This window comes from Cimex lectularius, unplaced genomic scaffold (assembly GCF_000648675.2).
Source record: "Cimex lectularius strain Harlan isolate CLEC.00 unplaced genomic scaffold, Clec_2.1 scaffold14, whole genome shotgun sequence".
NCBI classification, from domain to species: domain Eukaryota; kingdom Metazoa; phylum Arthropoda; class Insecta; order Hemiptera; family Cimicidae; genus Cimex; species Cimex lectularius.
In genome coordinates, this window is record NW_019392637.1 from 667,964 (window position 1) to 692,918 (window position 24,955).

The following is a 24,955-nucleotide window of genomic DNA, read 5'->3' on the forward strand; positions in this document are numbered from 1 at the left end:
GAATAGTTCCAACCCCTTACATGCTACATGAGTAACAACTTGGAACATATGCAACGTTCCAACTGCTTAGGTTGTAGTTCGACCACACGGAACTTATGGACCCCTTCATCATATTTCATATTTAAAATTTTCATTTCGCATAGGAATATGCTACTCAAATTACCATTATAACCACTTATGATGGGACTCTTGAAACTTATTGACCGTTCCAACTTTTACGACTTGCCTCAACAATATGAAATTAATGGTCCGTTTCAACAGCTCCAACTTAATAATCCAACTATTTGGAACTTAAGAAACTTCCCAACCACTTATTTACTACGTGTTTAACCACTTGGAACTTACGAACCGTTCCAGATGCTTATACACGTATAAGTTTAATATGAACCGTTCCAACCGGTGTAGATGTTTTGTTCCAGTTCGAGAATTACAAAATGCCTCTCTACCACCTACTCCTCCGGGTTTTTGCAGAATAGAAACTCCCCCGCCCCCGCCCCCTTTGAAACCCCTTCCGACCGTTCTTCGGAAATTAACCGGACCACTTTCATCCGGGCCCAGGGCGACCACTCTCCTCTGATTATACCTTGACCTCATCAACGATTTAGCGTTTGAATTATTCAGCCCTCTTTGCTCTCTTTCGTCCCGTATTCACCGCCTCCCCCCCCCCACGTATGGGGCTTAAACGCCTTTTCGACACGGGAACGTGACCGTATCAATTTTAAATGCGCTGACCTTACCAATTGAAAAAAAGGAGGCTTTAAAAAAAAATACAAAAAAAACTATAAAAAATAAAAACAGAATTGATGTCAACACGCGCCCGTGAGATAATCCCTTTATGTCTCTCCATAGATTAAAAATCAACTCCCCCATCCCTCAACCGAACGACACTAATAATTGGTTTAATTAATAATCCAACCATAAGCCCTTTTAGTGGATAAACGATCTGTTTAGAATGAACCATCGAATATAATCGTCTAGGATTAGCGTTGAAATCCGTTTTGCGGTAACCTTTGATCGGTTCACAACCCACGGTTGGAGTGGGGGGTATTTCACTTTTTCAATGGATAACCCGTAATAATGATCCTTTCTCGCAGGGATTAGCGTTGAAATTGATAATCCATTAATGGCCACTACCATAGATTAGTTAAAATCTTGCCACGCCATACAACGAGTGAAATTACCCGGCGGGGATTAACGTCTCGTTGGATGATCCGATTAAAATCCCAAAGATAAATGTGCTTAGTGATTAGCGTTTAAACTCAAAAGGATAATTGTTTCTAGTTTATAATCCGACTAAAATCCCGCGGGAAACAGTTCAGTGTCATTGGGACGGGGGGATTAAAAGGGAAATCAAACCAGTTGTAACTTCTGAACCGTTCCAAATGGCCATCGTGGATTCAACATTTTAAAATGAGGAATCGTTCCAACTCTTGCAATGTGACTCAACCGCCTGTTACTAATGAACCGCTTCAACTACTTTTGCCGAGCTATCCAACCAGCTGGAACTCCTGAACCGTTCCAAGTGACCATCGTGGAGTGAACATTTTGAAATATGAATCGTTCCACCTGCTTACTATGTGACAACGCCTGTTACTAATGAACCGCTTCAACTTCTTTTGCGGAGCTATTCAACCACTTGGAACTTCTGAACTGTTCCAAGTGACCATCGTGGAGTGAATATTTTAAGATTATGAATCGTTCCAACTGCGTACTATGTGACTCAACCAACTGTTACTAATGAACCGTTTCAACTACTTTTGCCGAGCTATCCAACCACTTGGAACTTCTGAACCGTTTCAAGTGACCATCGTGGGGTGAATATTTTAAGATTATGAATCGTTCCAACTGCGTATTATGTGACAACGCCTGTTACTAATGAACCGCTTCAACTACTTTTGCCGAGCTATCCAACCACTTGGAACTTCTGAACCGTTCCAAGTGACCATCGTGGAGTGAATATTTTAAGATTATGAATCCATCCAACTGCGTACTATGTGACTCATCCAACTGTTACTGATGGACCGCTTCAACAACATTTGCCTGCTATCTAACCTCTTGGAACTTCTGAATTGTTCCAAGTGGCCGTCATGGAGTGAACATTTTGAAATTATGAATCGTTCCACCTGCTTACTATGTGACAACGCCTGTTACTAATGAACCAATTCAACTACTTTTGCCGAGCTGTCCAACCACTTGGAACTTCTGAACCGTTCCAACAATTTAGTTCGAATAATCCAACGATTGGGAACTTGCAAACCGTTCCAACCGGTGAAGATCTTGTATTTAAATTCCACAATTAAAAAATGTCTCTCCACGTACGTCTATTTGTTAGATTAGGTCTAATCTTTCCATAGAATATAACACAAATATATTTATCCACCGTGTGTTAACGTTGGATTGATGATCCGATTTTGTCCTAAACCGTCGGGATTAAAATCCCAAACAGAAACGTGTTCAGCGTTAGCGTTTAAAACCGTTTCCATTTATAATCAGATTAAGTATTGCCGTCTTTAAAAGCGTGAATATAAATCCGTTTTATGTATCCGGAGATTAGCCCAAAAAAGGCAGTATGGCGGTTCCCTGGATAATTCGTTTTTGTGGGTGTTTACGAGCGATTTGTTTAAAATAGACAAAAAGAATCGAAGTTACTGAGGATAATCGACGACCGCTGATTAGCGTGGAAACGGACAAGACCGAAATAGCAGAGGGGGTCCACACCGCGGCGGGGGGGGGGTGGCCGACCACCCCCGTGTAAAAGGTGGACCAGCCGTCTACTGGAGTCGGGGCGCCGAGGGGCGGTGGTGGGTCGATAGATTACCATCTGAAAGGAAATCGCCGCCCCCGTTCCTTCTTTCCAACCGCCCCCAGACAAAATAGTTCCGATCCGAGTGGAACATCAGGGGCCAAGTAGTTCATTTGGAACGTTCCAAGATGAACAGTTCCAAAGTGGAAAAATGTTACAGTTGTAATATTTCATGTTGGTAGTGGTTTCTTGGGACGTTCCAGGTTAAACAGCTAGAACGAACGTTTCAACTAATTAAACCTTTGTTACAGTTGGGACATTTCAATTTCGTTGATTATAGTTTCATTTGGAACGATCCCAGTTGATCATCTGGTCTGCTTCAGAGGAAAAGCTTTTGTTACCATTGGAACCTGCCAAAGAGTAAACGCGTTTATTGCACTTGCAACGTTCCAAATTATAAAAGGTTTGATTCATTTGGAAAGTCCCAAATTGGAATGTTAACCTTTGTTTCATTTGGAACTATTCAATTTGAGTGATTGGGGCTTTTCAAGTTAGTAAACGTTTGTTACATTTGGTACGTTTCAACTTATTTGATTTCAGTTCCATTTGGAACGATCCAAGTTGGTTAGCTGGGACGTTCCAAAGAGGAAAAGCGTTTTTTAAAGTTTGTGGACGATACAAGTTTCTTTGACAATAATTTCATTCGGAATGAGCCAAGTACAACATTTGGGACGTTCCAAGTAGTTTATTCATACTTTCATTTGTTGCAGTCCAAGTTAAACGGTTGAGATGATCCAAATTTGTTGTTATTAGCTTCATTTGGAACGGTCCCAGTTGAATAGTTATGGCGTTCCAAGCTTTTTGATTTTAGTTTCATCTGGAACCAACTTGGTCAGTTGGGACGTTCCAAAGAGGAAAAGCGCTTATTGCACTTGGGACGTTCTAAAATTGAAAAAGCTTTGGTACAGTTGGAACTATTCAGATTGAAAAATGTTTGTTCCAATAGTTAAACCTTAAGTTTCATTTGTTACTAACCCAATTGAATAAGCCAAAGAAGCAGTTGGAGCGTTCCAAGTTAACAACCGTTTGATACAGTTGGAACTTTCCAAGTTGTGCAGTTGGGACGATCCAAAGAAGAAAAGCATTTGTTAATTTTGTGGACGATCCAAGTTTTACTTTGTTATTAATGTCAGTCGGAACGATCCTAGTTGAACATTTGGGTCGTTCCAAGCACTTTATTCATCCTTTCATTTGGAACCGTTAAAGTTGTTCAGTTGGAACGTTCCAAATATGAAAGCGTTGATTGTAGTTAGAACATTGGAATTGAGTCATTTGTCATATTCCAAGTTGTTTTAAATCATTTGTAAAGTTTCAAATTGTTGTTCTTTGGGACCTTCAGCTGCTTCTTGTCACGTCTGACTCATAAGCCCATTTAACGAAAACCTGGCTCGTTTTATGGGTCGCTCATGTGAGAGAACGCAAATAAGCAGCAGTTAATGTAGTAGAGAGTTAAAGAATAGGTTCTGCAATTGCCCCCCAGCCAAAGCCCATTTTATCATCAAAGAGTGATGATGAGTGAGCGGCGGAGGGTCAGGGGACTAGCCTAATTGCGCTCGTGTGATCTTTTTTTCATTTTGTTTCCTTTCTTTTTTCGTCCGCTCGTTAGGCGTTGTGATTCATTTCTCGATTTTAGGCTCGTAGTCGCAGCGGCGGGCCCAGTGTGGGTCGGGGTTTCGGACAAAGTGGGAAAAGGGGAGGGTAAAAGGGGCTGCCCCTTCACTCCTTATCCCCTTCCGGAAACCGGATGCCTCCCCACGAGAATACTAAGTCGCCCCTCGTCGATAAAGAGCCGAGGATATCGCGTCTCTCCGAGTCTCGGCCGTAATAAAGAGACAGGATCCGGGGAAATTCACTCCCCATCTCGCATAAATTCGATTATTACATAGGAATTTCGACGACCAAAAACTTATAAAACGTTCCAACCGCTTATATAATACCTGCTTAACAAACTGCAATATATGAAACGTTTCAACTGTATGACAACGACCGTTCTAACAGGTTTGACGTATCCATTCCAACCTCTTGGAACATAAGAACTGTATGAACTGCTTTGACGTACTAATCAAACCTTTGGGAACTTACGGACCGTTCTAACATTGTGTAACTCAATAAAACTTGTGACGGTTTCAACTGGCTGTGATGTAACTCGACAATCTGAAATGAACGCTACAGCTTATTTCATATTTGGTGTTTAACCACTTGGAACGTGTGACTCCACGTTCTGAACTTATGGACCGTTTCAACAGCTTTCACATAGGAATCCAACCTCTTGGAACTTTTGAAACATTCCAACCTGTTGGAACATTTGAACTGTTGGGAGTGCTTACGATTTGGTTTAGTATTGTGGAATTTTATAGACCGATTGAATTGTTCTTACGCAATCATCCAACCATTCGAAACTTAAAAAACGTTCCAACCACGTGGTACTTACTTGTTGAATAACTTGGAACATATGGAATGACGTGGAACTAACAAAACGTTACCTGTTTGGCCAGTTGGAAAAATAAGAACTGGAAAAAATTTTTTGTACTGCATTGACGATGTTATCCAACCACTTGGAACATATGAACTCTTCCAACCTCTTAAATACTACCTGTTTAACCAGTTGGAATGTATGGTCCGTTTCAACCGCTTCGACGTAGGAATACAAAATGTTGGCAACGTTCCAGCTGATTTATAGTTAGCACTTCGAGCGTCTGAATCGTTCCAACCGTATTGACATAATAATCAGGATCGCCGTAGAAATATTTTTCTCTATTAGACATTTTAGGTTCTTTAACTTGCTCCACGACCTACCCAATTAATAATACGCGAATCGGAACTTTAATAAAGATGGGTGTTTTCGGTATTATTCTAACGGAAGGGTCAATATTTACAGCGTTAATATTTTTTGGAAAATTATCATTTTCCACCCTCTTATAAATCAAGGGTCCGGTCGCCTCCCTTACCCCGGGGGCCGGAACTGTTGCGCCGCCGCCGATGCCACGGCTTTCTTAATTTTCCCTCGCCCTTTCATGCATTAACGCGTATATTTATATTTCGCCTCGGCCACCCCTTCGCCCTGACGGCTTCCGGGCGAAGGGGATGTACAGTGTAAAAGCGAAGCCGTGTCGAATCGTCCGAGAGGATAAAGTGGAATCCTGTGTTTAAAAAAAGCCGAAAAAACTTGACGGGGAGGGAAAAAAGGAAAAACGGCAAACGGACGGCCGACCCCATTTTTCCTCCCGGCCTAATTCGAAATCGATGATGACTCGCACTGGGGGTTTAAAAAAAGAAAGGGCGATGAGTTGCTGATTTATCGCTTTTAAAAACAAAGGGGCCCAACCGCATTCTTGCTGTGACCTCTGAACTACGGGGGGGGGGTGCTGTGGATGCAATCAACGAACTCATGTGATATTAATCGAGTGACTGAGTGACCGAACGAATGTAAGTCATTGACAAGCTAAGTGAACGAAATGTAAATGACAAACCGTCTGAGTGAAAGAATGGCTCGTTGGATAGGTGAATGATAAAATCGGATCAAAATTTTTCATCCAATTTAGTGGGAAGGTCCCAATTTGTTTTCACTTTCACCTCCTCTTGCCTTATTCTTATTCGCATGGGCGAATTTCAACAAAGCGGGCTTTTGTCGCCTCCTCTACATCGCCCCCGAGGCGACCTTCATATCGGGTATCCCGCCCCCCTTGGCTTTAACAGGGCAAATTGCACCTGTCGTCCTGACGAGGGCCAACTCGAGCAAAAAAAGGGTGGAAGGCAATCCTTCAAAATAAGGGATGAAATTTGATTTAAGCGTTGTTTTTTTTCTGTCGACGGAGGTTATAGAATTTTAGGGTGAGAGCCGGAAGTAGAATTAGTTAGTCTCAACAATCGTGAAACCACATGTTAGGTTTTTTTATTTCGTGAATTTTATTCGTTTAGATATATTTAAAACTATTAATCCATTTTACGTTTTAGTGATCAATTGAACAAGTTACTACTTTACTTTCAATTAATTAATCTTTCTATGTAAGGTCTTGGTTGATATAAAAAAGTCAGTGTCACAAGCAGGATTCGAACCCTCGGCTAAATACACTGCTACTCTACCACTTGAGCTATCGTGACTTCAATCCACCCGCTCGTGACACTGACTTTTTTTATCTCAACCAAGACCTTACATAGAAAGAATAATTAATTGAAAGTAGTAACTTGGTCAATTGACCACTACAACGTAAAATGGATTAATATTTAATAAGTAAAAGGAGTATCACTTCACTAAACAGCTCCCCGAGGTCACTTCATAATTCGCTGAGAATCCAATCCCGATTACACGACATTTGAAAATGGCAAAAAGAGGGAAAACTTGAACGGTTGTAGGTTGAGATGGAGAGTTGGTGTCCGAGAGGATCGAAGTCCCGATAGCTCAAGTGGTAGAGTAGCGGCGTATTTAGCCGAAGGTCGTGGGTTCGAATCCCGCACGTGACACTGACTTTTTTTGTCTCAACCAAGAACTTACATAGAAAGAATCTTATATTTAAAACGTTCCAAGTTGTTTAATGTTAGTTTCATTTGGAACGTTTCAAGTACGTGCGTTCAATTCAGAACGTTTGTTACAGTTGGAACGTTACAAGTTAAAAAGTGTTTGTTTCAGTATAGACGTTCCTAGTTTTTTCAGTTTAGTTTAATTAGAAACGTCCCATGTTGAGCAGTAGGGGCGTTCCAAGTTAATAAACGTTTGTTACGGTTGGGACGTTCCAAGTTGTTTGAATATAGTTTCATTTGGAACGATCCAAGTTGTCCAATTGGAACTTTCCAAGTAGTTTAACCTTAGTTTCATTTGAACGTGCCAAGTTGGGCAGTTTCATTTGAGTCTTGAGTCAGTAAACAAATGTGACTGAATGAACGGTGAGTGACTGAGTGAATTTGGGTCGGGTTCGTGCCAAAAAATGTCAAAAATCCCGGCAATGTTTTTCCTTCTGCACATACATTCAACGAGAGTGATAGTGAAGGGTGGGAAAGGAAAAACATGAATAATTAAGCCGTACCAAGTTCGTTCCGTCCAATTTGTGATTTGTGGTGTTGGTGGAGAGGGTATGGAAAGACGGATCCGGCCGTTAAATCCGGGATAAAAGGATGCCGGGGATAAATTTTTAATCCGGCCTTTTTCCCTGGGAAAACCGTGGCGGGGGCCCTTAATTCGTGTTAAATCTCGCGAAATAATTAATGCGCCCTCCCTTCCCCCCGCCGTCGCGGAGGTGGTTAAAAACAAATATATCCACCGGGTCCTGGGACAATTTTACCCCTCCACCTACACCTCCGCCACCGCCAGGAATTAATCGCCGGCCGTGTTTCACGCGAGTACCGATTATAATTTTCAACCTCTGGGTAAAGCATTAAAAACCCTTGAAAATACCCCCGGATCAATTATGGTTATGAACTTGGCACGTTCCACATGTGACAAATACTCACAACCTGGACGGTCGAACCGATTCAACTGATGTTCAACCACTTGGAACGTTCCGAACGTAGCCATATGTTTCAAACACGTGGAACGATTTCAAATAATTCAACAAGCGTAAAACAAATTGGAACGTTCCAACTGTAACAAAGGTTACCGGGAAAATTAAATTAAGGTTAAACTTCTTGGAACGTTCCAGATAGAATAATATCAAAAAACTTGGATCATTCCAAATGAAAATAATATCGAAAAACTTGGATCGTTCCTAATGATAATAAGATTAAACTACTTGGAACGTACCAAAATTCTAACTTGGATCGTTCCAAGTAAAACAATTTCGACATAGTTGGGTCGTTCCAAATGAAATTGAGATTAACAACTTGGAACGTTCAAAATCTATCTACAAACACTTGGAACGATAAAAGTATTTGGAACATTCCAAATGAAACTAACATTAACTAACTAACTCGGAACGTTCTAAATTAATATCAGAAAAACTACTTGGAATAATAAATTAATTGAAACGCCCGACTGCTCAACTTGGATTGTTTCAAATGAAACTGATAACAAAAAACTTGGCACGTCCCAACTATCCAATGTGGAACGTTCTATATGGAACTAATATGAAACCACTTGTACTTTCCCAAATGAAACTAGGCTCAAAAACATGGTACGTCCCTACTGTAACAAACGTTTTTCAACATTGAGCGTTCCAACTGTATTAAACGTTCCAAATGAAACTAAGTTTAAATTAATTGAAACGTGTCAACTGTTAAACTTGGATCATTCCAAATGAAATTCAAAAAACTTCAAACGCCCCAACTGTTCAACAAGGACCGTTCTAAATGAAATTAATAACGAAAAATTTGGAACGTTCCAATTGTCCAACATGGAACGTTCTAAATGAAATCAATAACAAAAATCTTGAAACTTCCCAACTGTCCTACGTGCAACGTTCCATATGGTACTAATATTAAATTACTTGTACATTCTCAAATGAAAGTAGGCTTAACAACGCGATACGTCCCTTCTATAACAAACATTTTTCAACTTAAACCGTTCCAACTGTATTAAACATTTCGATTTTAACAAAATTTCCAAATGAAACTAAGTTTAAATTAATCGGAACGTGCCAACTATAAAACTTGGATCGATCAAATGAAACTAATAACAAAAAAACTTGGAACGTCCCAACTATCCTACTTGGAACGTTCTAAATGAAATTGATAACGAAAAACTTGGAACGTTTCAAACAATCCAACTATCATGAAATAGCTCCTGACAGTGAGAAACAACTCCTATTATTTATAAAAAAAAAATTAAAACATTCCCGAAATTGTCCATTCTTATCACATAATGCGTTTATAACAGTTGGAACGTTCCAAGTTGTAAAGCGTTTATTTAGCCGATGTCATTCACAGGTTCGTTCATCCGATTGGACTTTGACTTATCTTTGCTCTTCTGCCTGATGATTTTCAGATCGCTATGATGAAGGAGGCAGCCGGGGAAGTATGGTGATGGTGTTTTGGAGGTCGGCGCCCCTCATCGTTGCTCTTCTCTTCTTGGGTGCCCCGCCGCTGAGATACGCAGCCCGGCATAGCGGTAAAGATAAATTAATCAATCAAATGATTGATTAATTTTTTTTATGCTTTATTTATTTATTTTTTAAGAATCGTCTTGCCTATTCCCTGAAAAATGGCAAGGCTCGTGGTTCCAATCGGGCGTGAGGCAACCGATCACCATTCTCCTCAACCGGTTCAGCACCAAAGGGCGTTGCATAGCCCAGCGAGATGACAAGTACCTCATTGTGCACGAGTAAGTGTTTTTCCCTTTCTTTTTCAACATTTACGGTAAGAAAGACAAGCGAAAACAGGCGGACTCTCCCCACCACCGGTTTTAAATTGACGACTCTCTTTTGTTCCAGGAACGGCGTCTGCTACAGATGTGTTTCCATACACGAAGTGCACAACAATGTACTCCAGTACAAAGAAAGTAAGTCTTCTTTCTTTTTTAATTGTTTGTTACAGTTTCAACTATTCATGTTGAAAATGGCTTTTAAAGTTGGAACGTTTCAAATCGTTTAACGTTAGTTTTAATTGAAACGTTTAAGTGGACAATTTGGATATTCCAAGTATTTTGATATTACTCTCTTTTGGAACGATCAAAGTTCTTCGATTTTAATTTCATCATACTAAAAGCAAAACGTTTCTTATTAGGTTGGAACGTTTCAAGTTGAAACGGATCTGTTAAAGGAACGATTCAAGTCAAAAGCGTTTATTACATTTTACATCATTATCATTTATTACATATTACATCTCTAACCATCGCTAAATGGATCGTTCGATACAATTGAGGGAGGGGGGGAGTTCCAAGTTAAATGCGTTTGTAGGGTTAAGTTGGAACGTTACTAAACGGAATGCGTATTTAGTAGTTGAGATGTTCTAAGATAATATCGTTAATATGCGTTGTTACAGTTTGGACGTTCCAAGAAGTTTCTTTGGAACGATCCAAAGTTGGCCATTTGGTACGTAACAAAGAAGAATGGCGTTTGTTGCAGTTGGAACGTTTCAAGTTGGAAACTGTTTTATTTTTATTTATTTTATTTTTTTTTTTTTTAATTTGGAACGTTTCACGTTATTGAATATTAGTCTTACTTCGAACGATCGGTTGTTGTTTGGTTGGTTAAAATGTTACTGTTAATGTTGTTTCGAGTTAAAAAAGTGTATGTTACAGCTGAACCGTTTCAAGTTAAAAATAAGCGTTTTTTACTATTGGACCGTTCATGGAAGATAAAAAAAACCTGTTATGTTGGACCGTTCCAAGTAAAAACAAGCGGTTGTTACTGTTGGACCGTTCAAGAAAGATAAAAAAACCTGTTATGTTGGACCGTTCCAAGTAAAAACAAGCGGTTGTTACTGTTGGACGGTCCAAGAAAGATAAAAAATCTGTTATGTTGGACCGTTCCAAATAAAAACAAGCGTTTGTTACTGTTGGACCGTTCAAGAAAGATAAAAAACCTGTTATGTTGGACCGTTCCAAGTAAAAACAAGCGTTTGTTACTATTGGACTGTTTCCAGTTCAAAACAATTGATTGTTACTTTTGGACCGTTACAAGTTAAAAAACAAACTGTTGTTATAGTTGCACCGTTCCAAGTAAAAATAAACGTTTTGTACAATAGAAACGTTTCAAGTAAAAAAAAAAAAAAAAAAAGCGTTTGTTACTAGTGGACCGTTCAAGAAAGATAAAAAAAACCTGTTATGTTGAACCGTTCCAAGTAAAAACAAGCATTTGTTACTGTTGGACCGTTTCCAGTTAAAAACAATTGATTGTTACTTTTGGACCGTTCCAATTTAAAAAAAAAACCTTTTGCTATTTGGTCAATCGGACCACGAAACCTAATAAATAGTTGCTTTTGCTATAGTTGGACGTTTCAAGAAAAAAAGTTTGTTATAGTGGACCGTTGGCTCTCAACTGAGTCTTTTTGTTTGGTGTTTTTAAACCTCCTAATTTTTTTTAATCTTCAGGGGTTTCAATTGAGTAAATCCGATTTTCCCGCCACCACTCCTTCGCGATTTGGTTTTTATTTTTCGTCTTGCCTCCTTCCCCCTGCTCAAAGGTGTAATGTCTTTATTATAACACCATCACCTCCTTGATTGACCGTGATCACGTGAGTATTTTTTTTTCAACCAAGGGGGGGAATTGGTTTGAGTCACGGAAAATGACTCATGGGCTCCACCCCCGACAAACATTTTCCCGAGGTATGTCTGAACAATCGAGTAATATATACACTTGCGTTCTATATGTACCTATGATCTCTTTAAGTATGAAATGCTGGTGGGCTGTTGTAGGACGGAGGGTGGAGGTTGAATCGATACGTTTCACATTTCATCCCCTTCCTGTGTTCTTTCATCCTCGGCCCTCTTTGTCTCATTTGGCGAGAGCGAAAAACGTGGCCTGGAAGAAAGGGGAAAGGGTTGTAAAAATTGCCCGTCTTTAGGATCCTTGGACGTGAAACAAACACACGGTCCCGGAAATTAAGTCTAACTGGATTTGAAGTTCGTTAGCGAGGGCGAGATCCACTGGTCAAATACGCACTTTTTCCCTTGGAGCCACCCCTTTATCGATGGTGGCGTCCAAAGGGGGATGGGTTTTGGCCGGTTGGTCAAACCGTACGGCCTGGTTCTACTTGGCCACGCGTAATAAACAAACAAATAAAGAAACGAATCCACAAATCCAATTTTTGAACTTTCCGATGCCTGCCTGCCTTGTGAGCATATTTGATCGACCATGAGGAGGTTGTAACGCGAATTGGCGTGAGTTCGCGACGATAGTGGACACGACCGTTTCATTTCATCGCGTGCTTGACGAAATAAAATATAAAAATAAATCGCCCCATAAGTCCTGCCGCAACTTTGCCCTTTTTATAAATGACAATGTTTACCTGGTTGGCAGGAAATGTGTAATCGACGGAGAGATTGTCGATTTAGAGGATGGCTAAATAAATGAATCTGTGAGTGTGTGACCGAATGTTTTAGTGAAAGAGCGAGTGCATACCTGAAGGAATGAATATGTGAGTGACTGACCTTCTCAGTGCTGCTTAGTGGAAAGGCGAGTGAATGCCTGAAGGATTGAATATATGAGTGTGTCACCGACTGATTTTCTGAATGAGAGAGTGAATGAATGAGTACGCGAATGAATCTGTGAGAGTGTGACGGACTGACTCGGTGATGGAGCGAGTGAATACCTGAAGGAATGAATATGTGGGTGTGTGAACAGAATGACTGTTGGTGTAGTTGAATGAAACCAGGATCCACAAAAGATCATCCCTCATAACGGGTGGTTGAATTCGACCCCCTCTCCCCGGCCCATGAAACCTTAAAAGCAGTACGGAAACTCCATATTTCAGGGCAATTTCTGAGCAACAGATTATTAAAGATCCTTCCCGGAAGTTTTAAGTGCCGTTAACTTTCTCCTTATCTGGCCGGCCGCGCGTTCCCTTCCAAACCCCAACCCCCTCCGAAAGAAAGTTTTTCCCCCCTTTTTCACCTGTTAACTCTCGACTTCAGGCCTCAGGGCGTATTTCTGGCGTTTTTGACGGTTTGTATTTGTATTTTTAGCCTACTGCTCTCACCTTGATTCTCTGGCACTATGCACTCAAATAACAGGCGATGCCCTCTTGTACTCGATGTTCAGGCAGAACGCAGTGCCTCTCGCCTGTCCATTCACAGGATACCACACCTTTCACTACAACAGAGGTGAGCTGTGTTTTTTTTTCTTTTCAGTTATTTTGTACATAAAATTTTTGTGACGTTTCTGGTTTTATTTCAGGCCATGGTGAGTGCAACACGTTGGCGTCGACGATGGAGCCGTGCACCCAAGACAGCAGGCTTCTCCTGAGGTACCAAGCCTGCCCGGACGTCTACGGAAGCGAAAGCGCCGGTAATAATCTAATTTCTTAATCCGTTTTAATCTCCTTAATCCGCCCCTTACTTTTGCAGTTGAGGAGCTCCAGTGCCTCGCGATGTGGAAAGAGGGCTCGTCTCGGTACCTGGTCGGTAAGATCGAGCACGGCCACGCGACCTCGAACGAGGACAGGTACAGGTGTTTCGTGTTCGACAAGTACCCGATAGTCGGGAACGGGATCGGGACAGGGGACGGCGACGGGGAAGTGGCGTACAGGGTGGCCCAGAGCGGGGACGCAACCTGCAACGGACTCTTCAGCCCGATGGAAGGAAGCAGGACGATGACCCTCTACAAAGGTACTCGTAATTCACATATACACATTAAAAAAAAGTACAAACGAATATATTTTGTTACAGCAAGCAGCCCGAGCAGGTGTAAATTCCCGAATTGGGTGTCAGCCCCGGGCCAGTGGCACACTCTTGACCACAGGCGAAGCTACTCCCTAAGGCATCGGAACACTACGTTGAGGATTGCCGATTCGGAAGGAAGGGAGGAGACGCGTGTTCAGTGCTCGGAGGTGAAAGGACCCCTTGCGGCGTCGACGTCTGGTGACCATGTGCAGATCGTCGGACACTATACGGTCGGATGGTCAGTATAACATTAAAACGTTAATGAGGCAAATCGAAATCACTCAATGTCGAGCTCTCTCTCGTACTCAATGTAGTATCGATGGAAACATTGTTTGGGATTATCAACTATTTAGTGCAAATCGATTGTCCAGAATCGATGTTTGTGCGGTCTAATCTGGTAACACCGATGGTTGAGAATCGATATTATGGCAGTCCAATATTGCGGATGTTTTAAAGTTGATATTAAGGCGTTCCTATATAGAGGATGGTCAAAAATCGAAATATCGCTGGCAAATAAGGCGGATAGTTTAGAATCAATACTGTGGCGGATGGTCAAAAATCAATATATCGCTGGCCATATGGCCGATAGTTAAGAATCGATATTATGGTGCCCAATACGGCGGATGGTCAAGAATCGATATATCGCTGGCAAATAAGGCCTATAGTTTAGAATCGATGTTATGGCGGATGGTCAACAATCGATATTATGGCGGATATTGATATATAATATAATAGGATAATTGATATATCGCTGGCCAATATGGCGGATGGTTTAGAATCTATACTGTGGCGTTCCGATGTGGCGGATGGTCAAAAATCAATATACCACTGGCTATATGGCCGATAGTTAAGAATCGATATCATGATAGATAGTTAAGAACGGATATTATGACGTTCCAATAAGGCAGATAGTTAAGAATCAATAATATGGCGATCTAATGAGGCGGATGCTTTAGAATCGATATTATAGCGTTCCAATATGGCGGCCGGTCAAGATTCGATATATCGCTAACAAATAAGGCCGATATTTGAGAATGGATGTTATAGCGGTTGGACAAGAATCGATATTATGGCGGATGGTCAATAATTGTTATATCGCTGGCCAATATGGCCGATGGTTAAGAATCGATATTATGGTGTCCAATACGGCGGATGGTCAATAATTGATATATCGCTGATAATATAGCAAATATTTTAGAATCGATATTATGGTGTCCAATACGGCGGATGGTCAAGAATCGATATATCGCTGATAATATAGCGAATATTTTAGAATCGATATTATGGCCGTCCAATATGGCGGATGGTTTACGATCGACATTGTGGCGTCCCAATATGGCGAATAATTAGGAAATCGATATATCGCTGGCAAATGAGGCCGCTAGTTGATAATTGTTATTATAGCATTCCTATATGGCGGATAGCGTAGAATCGATATTATGACATTCTAATATGGCAGATGATCAAGAATCGTTATACGCTGGTCAATATTGCGAATTGTTACAAATCGATTTTATAGCATTCCAATATGGCTGATTATTAAGTATCGATTTCTACGATTTAATCATTACAATAAATTAATAATCGCGTTAATCAAATATATAATTTTTTTTAACACACTTCCTCATACACTCGTATACTCGCACACTCAGCAATGGTCTATACAGCGATATAATTTATAATCTTTTTTCTTCGTGATTCCACAGCCAGAGCGGCTATGTATGTATGGTTTTTTATAAACGGGACCAGCATGTGCTCGAAGTACAATCAGGTAGCTTCACGAGGAGAGCAGAAGAGGCGTGCAGCAAGAGCAACTTCGACCGAGCGGTTGTCCCATACCTCACGTTAGTCAGTGAGTATAACGAAAAACCTTACGCACCGCCATTTGTTAAATAAATTTTTTTTTTGCAGCATCGAACCCAGACCTGAAGCCTTGCCCTCACCCGGGGCGTTACTCGGTCACAGGGATTTTCAGGCAAAGTGGAAACAGGAGGGAGATGAGGGCGGCCGGGGGTGGCGCCGCCGCCTCCGAGGAGGTCGAGAGCGACGACCAGGGTGCTGGAGGCCTGAGGGACCTGGACAACTGCCCGCTGGAAGCCATCTCCCTCAACTCGGCATGCACGAGGAGAGACACGATGGAGCTGAGGTCCGAGTGCGACGGCTCAGTCAGGAGCATCGTGTCCGGTAAGACAATACTGAGGTTTGAATTTTCAAAAGAATGATTGAACGAACGAACAGTGACTTGTGGACCAAGGAATTAATGATTGAACCAGTTATTGGCTGAACACATAAAAAAGTGACAGATCGATAGACATAATGAATCACATATAACATTGAGCGAACGAGTGACCTACCTTCCGACTGAGTGACCGATTAACCAACTGATCTAATGAGTAACCGACTGACCAATTTAGCGAACGACTCTCGATTTGGAAATGAAAGAATGACTGACTGATCAAGTAACGACTTTTCTACTGAGCCTACGAGTAGTCGACTCACTGCGTGACCTACTCATCCAACGAGCAATTAACTCATCGATTTGAGGAAACGAACAACCGACTCATCGACTGAGTGACCTACTCACTAAATGTGCGAATAACTCACCTATTGAGGACTGGGTGACCTACTCACTAAATGACCGACCTACTCGCCAAATGAGCGAACAACTCACCCATTAAGGAACGAGTGACCTTCTCACCAAATGTGCGAACAATTCATCCATTGAAGATTGAGTTACTTACTCATCAAATGAGCAAACAACTCACCCATTGAGGAACGAGTGACCGACTGACTGACCTACTCACCAAATGAGCGAACAACTCACCTATTGAAGACTGAGTGACCTACACTCACCAAACGAGCGTCCTACTCATCTTATGAGCGAACAACTCATCGATTAGAGGGAACGAGTGACCGATTCACCGACTAAATGACTATTCATCAAATGAGCAAACATCTCACCCATTGAGGAAGAGTGACCTTCTGAGTGGCCTTCTCATCTTATGAGCGAACAACTCATAGATTAGAGGGAAGGAGTGACCGACACAGTGACTAAGTGACTGACTCACCAACTGAGCGAACGAGTGTTGACTCAGTGATTTAACGAACGTGACCGACTCAGTGACTGAGTCTTGCGAACAGTTAATCAGTTACTCTACGAACGAAACGGTGAACCATGAAACTAATGAATCGTACAGTTGTTATTATGACATTAAGTGACCATCTCACCAACTCAGCCCTTACGCGAACGAAAGAATCACTTGATAACCCATTCCTTTGACGTCAGCGTACACATGCCACGCCGGCTGGTCGGAGAACGGTACCGGCTTCGTGATCACGACCCCTGTGAGCCGATCGTCGCACGGTTCGAAGCGCTACTGCTTCGTCTACAGTCCGGCCCATCACAGGTCGGCCGTGGGCAACGGGGCCGGTCAAATCCCCTCGTGGAACTACGTCAGGTTCTCGACGAGCTCAGACACGTGCAGCAGGACTGTGATACCCGGCCTCACGGGAATCCTCGCTTTCAACATCACAAGCCAAGGTAAAAAACATTTTTTTTAACATACTATTATTATTTTATATTAGTATTATTATTATTTCTAAACTACCTCATTCTTTACCGCTCCTCACGACTTCAACATATTTATATTATTTTTTTTTTACAGGCCAGTGCGTGGAAGTGAGCAGCAGCGGAGCGGCGGCGCACCTCAGTACGGCACTCTTGCTGATTGCAGTATGTCTAAGATGATTTTTTTTAAAAAGCGTAGGTTGAAAATTTTAAAAGTTAAAAAAATAAAGACCGAAAATTTAAAAAAATAAATAAATAAAAAATCTCTAGGTTGCAATTCTCTGTGCTTTGTCAAAAAAAGTCTTTTTAAAAGGAATAAAATTAATTAGGCAGAATTTTTTTTTAATTTGTACTCAGAGCACCGAGAAAAATTTGATTTGAATTTTAGTTCTTACTCAAAACGAAAAAATGTGTAAATAAAGGTTTCACTAGCGAGCGGACGAGTGTATATTTTTTGAAAAAATGTGATGGATTCTTAAGACAATTCTAAAATTAAAACAAAAAACTGTGTAAACAGAAGATGCAGAGAAATAAGTGTATAAATTTTAAGATAAGAAAAAAATTAAATTGGAAGAAAAAATATATATAATAAAATTTAGAGATGGAAAATTGTACAAACACACACAAAATAGTTTAAATATATACATACACGTGTATGTACGTGTGTATGTGTAAAACTGTAAATTTTTGTATTTCTTTTCTAGAACAATCTTAATCTTAAGTTTCTGTTATTATAATGTGATTTATAACTTTTACACCCACACATATATGATATAAAGTTTATAATATACAAAAAAAAAAAATCAGGATGAAAATGTTTAAATGTTAATTGTAAGTTTATTAAGGAGAAAAATTGGAAACAAACAAAAAGCAATAAAGTATAGAATTAGAGGGGGTTGGAATGTTAAATAAAAATTCGGAAGGATTTTTAAAAATTTCTTTAAATTATCGGGGTGAGATTTTATTTATCATGGGGTTAGGTGAATGTGATATAGATTTTTTTGGGCCTTTCTGAATCGGTCAAAACTCGGTTGAGTCGTTTTCACACAGGATTATAAAAATAAAAAATATCGAAGGAATCCACTGTGATAAAAAAGTGTATAAAGGTAATAATTTTAAAAAAAATTAACCCCACCGGTTTTACTACCTCGTAGTTAGTACAAATTGTTGTTTTTCCAATTTTCATTATCTCACTCAAGTGATGGACAATCTCTAAATAAAATTAATCATTTTTTGATTTTTTAGCTTCAATATGAATTTTCGTTCTAAAGTTAAAAATATATATTAAAAAAACCTAAGGCATTTCGAAAATGTATTGGAGAGGGGCTCAATTTCAGTTTCTAGGTTAATTAATATTGTTAAAGACAAATTTTTAAAATGTTAGGAAAAAATTTTCCAATAGTGATACATTTTATTTCCTCTCACGGATATCACTTAGTGCATCTCTCTTAAATCGAAAAGGAAACTCAGGAGTAAAGTTTCGCGCCGTTGGCCTAAGGCGAAGAAGTTAGGCGAGAAAATGCTTCCTCCATCGCCGAACTGTTCTCTAGATTAATAAGAGTGACGAAGAAGTGTTTAGAAGTGTTTGGAGCCGAAAATGTTGGCCATGGCGGAAAAAGATCTCTACATGAGGTTAGAAGTGTTTGTTGTCAAACTTACCAAGGCGAAAGGTTCTCTAGGTGGATAAGGGTTGACGAGAATGCATTTGGCGCCAAAGTGTTGTTCGTAGCGGAAAAAGTTCTCTAGATGAGGTTAGACGAGAATGCATTTGGCGCCGAAAGTGTTGTTCGTGGCGAAAAATTGAAACGAAAATGATCATATACGCAAAATTATTTCAATGAGGTTAGATGAAGATGAGTTTGGCGCCAAAATTATCATGGCGGAAGGTTATTTAGGTGGATAAGATTAGACGAGAATGTAATTGGCTCCAAAAGTGTTGTTCGTAGCGGAAAAAGTTCTCAAGACGAGGTTAGACGAAAATGCATTTGGCGCCGAGTGTTGTTCATGGCGGAAAAGGTTGTCTAGATGAAGTTAAACGAAAATGCATTTGGCGCCAAAAGTGTTGTTCGTAGCGGAAAAAGTACTCTAGATGAGGTTAGACGAAAATGCATTTGGCGCCGAAAGTGTTGTTCATGGTGGAAAAATTTCCCTAGATGAGGTTAGATGAAAATGTATTTGGCGACGAAAGTGTTGTTCATTGCGGAGAAATTTCCCTAGATGAGGTTAGACGAAAATGCATTTGGCGCCGAAAGTGTTCTTCGTGGCGGAAAATTGAAACGAAAATGATCATATACGCAAAATTATTTCAATGAGGTTAAATGAAGATGAGTTTGGCGCCAAAATTACCATGGCGGAAGGTTCTCTAGGTGGTTAAGGTTAGAAAAAAAGATCATATAGCTAAAATTGTCTTAATGGTGTTAACCGAATCAGTGTTTGGCACCGAAATTGCCATGGCGGAAGTTTCTCTAGGTGGATAAGGTTGGACGAAAATGATAAGATAGGCAAATTTATCTCAAAGAGGTTAAGCGAAGTAGCTCAGCTCTTTGCACAAAAATTAGCAAGATGGACGGTTATCTAGGTGGATAAGGTTAGATAAAACTGATCAAAAAGCTAAAATATCTCAATGAGGTCAGACGAAGATGCGTTTGGCGCCGAAATTGTTGTTCAGGGCATTAGTGCTGAGAGCAAAACGAACCTACCTCAAACTGCACCGAGGAAATTTCTTTCCTACTTTACACTCTCGTTACCTCCGGAGTAATAAATTAGGCAAAATTAAAAATTACAAAGAATACTGAAGTTTTGAAAAAAAAAAATCTAATCCGAAAATCCCGACACTCTCCCACCTAGATGGAATCGTGTGTGAAAATATTTTTCTCTCTGTTTTTCCGTTCGCCCTCTCGTGTGTTGTTATCGCACGTTTTCTTCTTATTATTATTATTCCGAAGAATACAACCTCCGGTCCTTTTTTTTCCTTTCTTTACTGAATTAGGTAATTAAATTATTTTGTTTTTATTGAATTTGTAATTTTATCATGAATTTTTGAAAGGCCTAACGTTTCAAGAAATGGAACTGGGTGATTGAATTTTACGTTCATATTCCCCCTTTTTATTTATCGATGCCTCATCATCAAAACTAAAAATAAACACAAAAAAATAATAAAAAATTTCTTGTATTATGAGCAATTGTTACAAAACCTATTTTTATTGTCTTAGACGAATAGGTGCGAGACGAGGGTTATTTCTTTCTATGGAAAAAAAAGAACGTAAATGTATTTACAATATGAAAATATATATATATCTATGTTCCAAATAAATGCACTTTGAATTGTTCAAAGTTAAAACACACTTTCATCTTTGATATTCTCAACCCGTATTGAATTTGTAGGTGGGTGAAGAAAAGGGCAAAAACTCGTATGAGGTTAAACAAAGGTAAGTTGAAAATGCAAGTAAACCATTGCGCACAAAATCGATGGCAAGCGGTCGATTATCGAACTTCACAATGGTCAAGAATCGATTCTCGGCCGAATCAGATATATCAACGGCTTAATCGATGGCCGCTATATTGGAAATCTAATTGGGGGGGCTCAACACAATTCTCAACTGAATCGGCGGTCAAGAATGAATCCTAACATTAATTTAAGCAGAACAATCGATAATTTAAAATTGATTCATAATAAAAAATATCGATTTTTTCATTATTAGTTATATCGATATTTTTCACTAACAATGGCCGCCATATTAGAAATGAAAATGCCGTGAGAATCGATACTCAACGGAATCGATGCCCAAGAATCGATTCATAATACAAACATCGATTTTTACCATTATTAGATACATCTATATTTTTCACTAACAATTGCAGCCATATTAGAAATGAAAATGCAAGAATCGATTCATTATACAAATATCGACTTTTTCATTATCAAAGGCCGCCAAATTAGAAACGAAAATGTAAGAATCTATACTCAATTTAATCTATTGGCCACATACATAATGGTATACTGTAAATTCTATTGCTATCTAAAAAACAAAATATCACCACACCTGCCAACATTAAAAGAACTAAGATATAATGTTGGCGATGTAGTATACATTAATAGCATATGTAGTTTTGGTATAGAATACACGTGTATTGCATAAAATGTGACTGTGGAAAAGAGTACGTGCGAAAGACCGTACAATTCCTAAAAAATAGAGTAAAACAACATTAAAAAAGATTAACAATAAAACGAATAAGGTACAGGACCAGTAGAACATGTAGCAGAAACCAGGATACAAAACTGTAAGGAGATAAGAACAAGACATACGACCATGTGACAAATCATAAGTGACTTGTTGCTACGCGTAAAATATACCTCTATACTATGTATACTGGGCCAGGATAATCGAATCCGTTTTAACAATATCGATTATATCGATAATATTTTATTAATGGCCGCCGTATTAGAAAATCAAATTGGGGGTGAGAATCGATTGTCAACAAATTCGATACAAATCCAAAATTCCCCCAGACGTGAGAAACTTTTAATTTTAACTTTAATAAACATATTATTAAAGACATTGATCTTTTGTTTTAAAAATTTTCCGTTTTCAGGGGTTACTTTTGTGTTTGACGTATGGTATCTTATGTGAAGCGAAGAGATGTGTTGTATAACAGTGTTTTAACCTCCTCGCCGTATCGCGTCTTGTTACTGTGCTTTGTTTACACTTTTTGAACATTCTAAGTCCAGGGGGGAAATTAAGTTTAAATAATATTTACAAGATTTAAAAAAAAAAAATTGAAAAAGAAAGTGTTGAAAATATGATTTAATGAGTGAATTTATCTGATTTTTTTAATGAATGCTCTAAATGTCAAGTTGGAAGGTAAGTTCAATATTTTACTTGTGATTGAACTTTAATTTATTTCTATTGGTTTTCTTGAAGGGAAAATATTTATCGTGATGGTTGAAAGATTCGGCGATTAAAGTTTACTCAGGTAAATTAGTTTTGTGTTTGCGCTTTGTAGAAAAATATTTACTTACTTGTACTGCAGATGTGCGAGAGCCCTGATGCGTAATATCCACAAGACCCTGGTCGTCCTTCTCGTCTTCACAACGGTCGTGATCCTCCTTAGCTTTGACAGAGGGGAAACGCCTCATCCTGAACGCCAACGAGCCAGCACGCGTGACTACAACGTCTGGTGCATATTCACCAGGGTGAAGCAGGGCCATCCGACGATAAAGAGCAAGTTTGAACGCATGCTAGACTCGCTATTGCGTACGACCGGTGCTGTTTTGTCGCTCAACCTTGTTGTTGACGCTTCAAGCCGGTACATCGCCAAAGACATAGTCGACGCAGCTAAAAATAACACTGGGAAATATCTCAAGGTTGTTTCGTATTTATATATTTACATATATATGTATATATTTGTTTTTAATTGATCAATTTACTTTATATAAAAAAAGGTAGTGTACCATGAAGTCCACGTACTGACAAACAAAATGGAAAGCATAATCAAGGTGATGCAGAAACATTTCAGCTCCCAGCCGGGCGCGTATTACAGCGCATCGCTTTTTTTCCTTTCTATTGGCCTGCATAAGTTCATCTTTCAGTCACAAGTTGTCATGCTCGACGTCGATACATTCATTAAGACAGACATAACAGAGCTTTTTGACGAATTCGATAAGTAATAATGTCAGGTTTTTGTATTTAAAAAAAAATATATGTACGATTACAATTTCAAGGTTTTCAAACGAATCGGTGATCGGAGCTGCTCCAGAGTTGACGCCAGTTTACCACCACATACTCTACCTGTACCGTAGTCGAAACAACACGACCAGGTTCGGCGCAGCCCATTCGAAAGGCGGCCTACCCGGAATCAACTCGGGCGTGTTGCTCCTCGACCTTGAGAAGATGCGGCGTTCTACGTTGTACCAGCATGTCCTTGAAGAGCACGAAGTCAACCGCCTAGCCAGCAAATACATATTCAAGGTCTACAACTCCTTTTATTATTTTTTTTTTAACTAAAAAAATTTCTTTAATTTTCATTTAGGGCCACCTGGGCGACCAGGACTTTTACAGCCTGCTCACCTTCGAGCACCCGTCCCTCATACATAGGCTCGACTGCGGATGGAACCGGCAGCTTTGTGAGTGGTGGAAGGACCACGGCTACCAGGAGACATTCGACACGTTTGCGAGGTGCGATTCTACCGTTAAGATATATCACGGGAACTGCAATTCAAAGATACCTCAGGTGTGACAAAATTTTTTACAACTGTATATACATTATTTTTTATTTATCATTATCAAAGAAAAGAGAAAAAATTTTTTAAAAAATTACATACATGATTGTACAGAAATAAGTGAGAAAAAGAAAATAAGTGCAATTACATATATTCCAATATTTTTTATATATCTATTCTCTTAAAGAGCAAAATTTTTATAAACATGTATTTTAACCAATAAAAGATTTTTTGTAATTTAAACCCTCTGATCATTAACCGCGAACAAAGAATTGTGAGTGGACGAGCTAATAAAAGATGTGACTAATGTGAGTGATAAGTGAACGGCTCATATGAATGGATTAGTGAGTGACAAATCAGAGTAGTGAGCTGATGGTTAATGAGTGAACTTGTATATACCTATATATGAATGAATGAGTGACTCATTAGTGAATAATTTGTAAGGGTGGATGAGTGACAATGTCTCAGTGGACGAGATATGAAGTTGATGTGTGAGCGGTCGTGTTATGAATGAGCTAATAAAGTAGACAAGAGAGTGACTCGTAAGGGTGGATGGGCTAATGGTCAGTGAGTGAGTGGATTAGTGATTCATTTGTAAGGATGGATGAATGACACGTCACAGTGGACGAGAAAGAAAGTCGAAGAGTGAGCGGTCATGTTAATGAATGACTTAATTATGTGGATGAGTGAGTCAATTATTGAGTGACTAATGAGAATAGATTATTGAGTGGATTAATAAATTCAGGCAAGTGATGTGTGATTTGATGGTGACCCATGTGAGCAGAATGAGTGATTTGTGAGTGGATTAAAGAATGGGTGAGGGTGACACCTGAGAGAGCGACTCAGGTGAGTTGATTAATGAATGATTTGTGAGCAACTCTTGTGAGTGTATTCACGGTGTTTCTAGGGTTGCAGGGATTCGGTAATTAATGATATGGTGGAAAAGGCCCCGACAAAAATGACCTGCAAAGATGCAGGTTCAGAAATTGCCCGTGAGAGATTCAATCCCATTGTCACCCTAAATATTTAATTCGAACATCGAAAGGGCGATTGGCCGAACCACTCAAGTAAATAAGAAGTGTCAATATATTGTACTCAGGCAGAAATTTTCGAGCA

General features: G+C 39.7%; 2 protein-coding genes across 2 annotated transcripts in view; both read left to right on the forward strand.

Annotated features, from left to right (window-relative positions):
- Positions 1-20,963, forward strand: part of LOC106663141 — a 28,128-nt gene extending 7,165 nt beyond the window's left edge. Inside the window, exons 2-12 of the mRNA XM_014387743.2 lie at positions 9,717-9,839; positions 9,908-10,052; positions 10,162-10,229; positions 13,356-13,493; positions 13,567-13,677; positions 13,737-13,997; positions 14,058-14,289; positions 15,758-15,903; positions 15,963-16,235; positions 17,338-17,592; positions 17,717-20,963. Of these exons, the coding sequence (XP_014243229.1) occupies positions 9,749-9,839; positions 9,908-10,052; positions 10,162-10,229; positions 13,356-13,493; positions 13,567-13,677; positions 13,737-13,997; positions 14,058-14,289; positions 15,758-15,903; positions 15,963-16,235; positions 17,338-17,592; positions 17,717-17,799 (1,803 nt within the window). The 5' untranslated portion in view covers positions 9,717-9,748 and the 3' untranslated portion in view covers positions 17,800-20,963. The remainder of the gene's footprint in view (positions 1-9,716; positions 9,840-9,907; positions 10,053-10,161; positions 10,230-13,355; positions 13,494-13,566; positions 13,678-13,736; positions 13,998-14,057; positions 14,290-15,757; positions 15,904-15,962; positions 16,236-17,337; positions 17,593-17,716) is intronic.
- Positions 20,964-22,262: 1,299 nt separating this feature from the next.
- LOC106663143 (xyloside xylosyltransferase 1) lies at positions 22,263-24,018 on the forward strand. Its single transcript, XM_014387744.2, has 6 exons — positions 22,263-22,481; positions 22,542-22,593; positions 22,651-22,984; positions 23,063-23,283; positions 23,342-23,588; positions 23,650-24,018. Exons 3-6 carry the CDS (start codon positions 22,667-22,669, stop codon positions 23,854-23,856), a joined length of 993 nt encoding a protein of 330 aa, XP_014243230.1. The 5' UTR covers positions 22,263-22,481; positions 22,542-22,593; positions 22,651-22,666; the 3' UTR covers positions 23,857-24,018.
- Positions 24,019-24,955: the final 937 nt, after the last annotated feature.

What these genes read in the sequence shown, in the direction of transcription:
- LOC106663143 (XM_014387744.2), top strand. Translation starts at nt 22,667, where the DNA reads ATGCGTAATATCCACAAGACCCTGGTCGTCCTTCTCGTCTTCACAACG. An exon ending in CTTTTTGACGAATTCGATAA is followed by an intron (nt 23,284 to 23,341) that starts GTAATAATGTCA and finishes TACAATTTCAAG; the next exon opens with GTTTTCAAACGAATCGGTGA. An exon ending in CCAGCAAATACATATTCAAG is followed by an intron (nt 23,589 to 23,649) that starts GTCTACAACTCC and finishes ATTTTCATTTAG; the next exon opens with GGCCACCTGGGCGACCAGGA.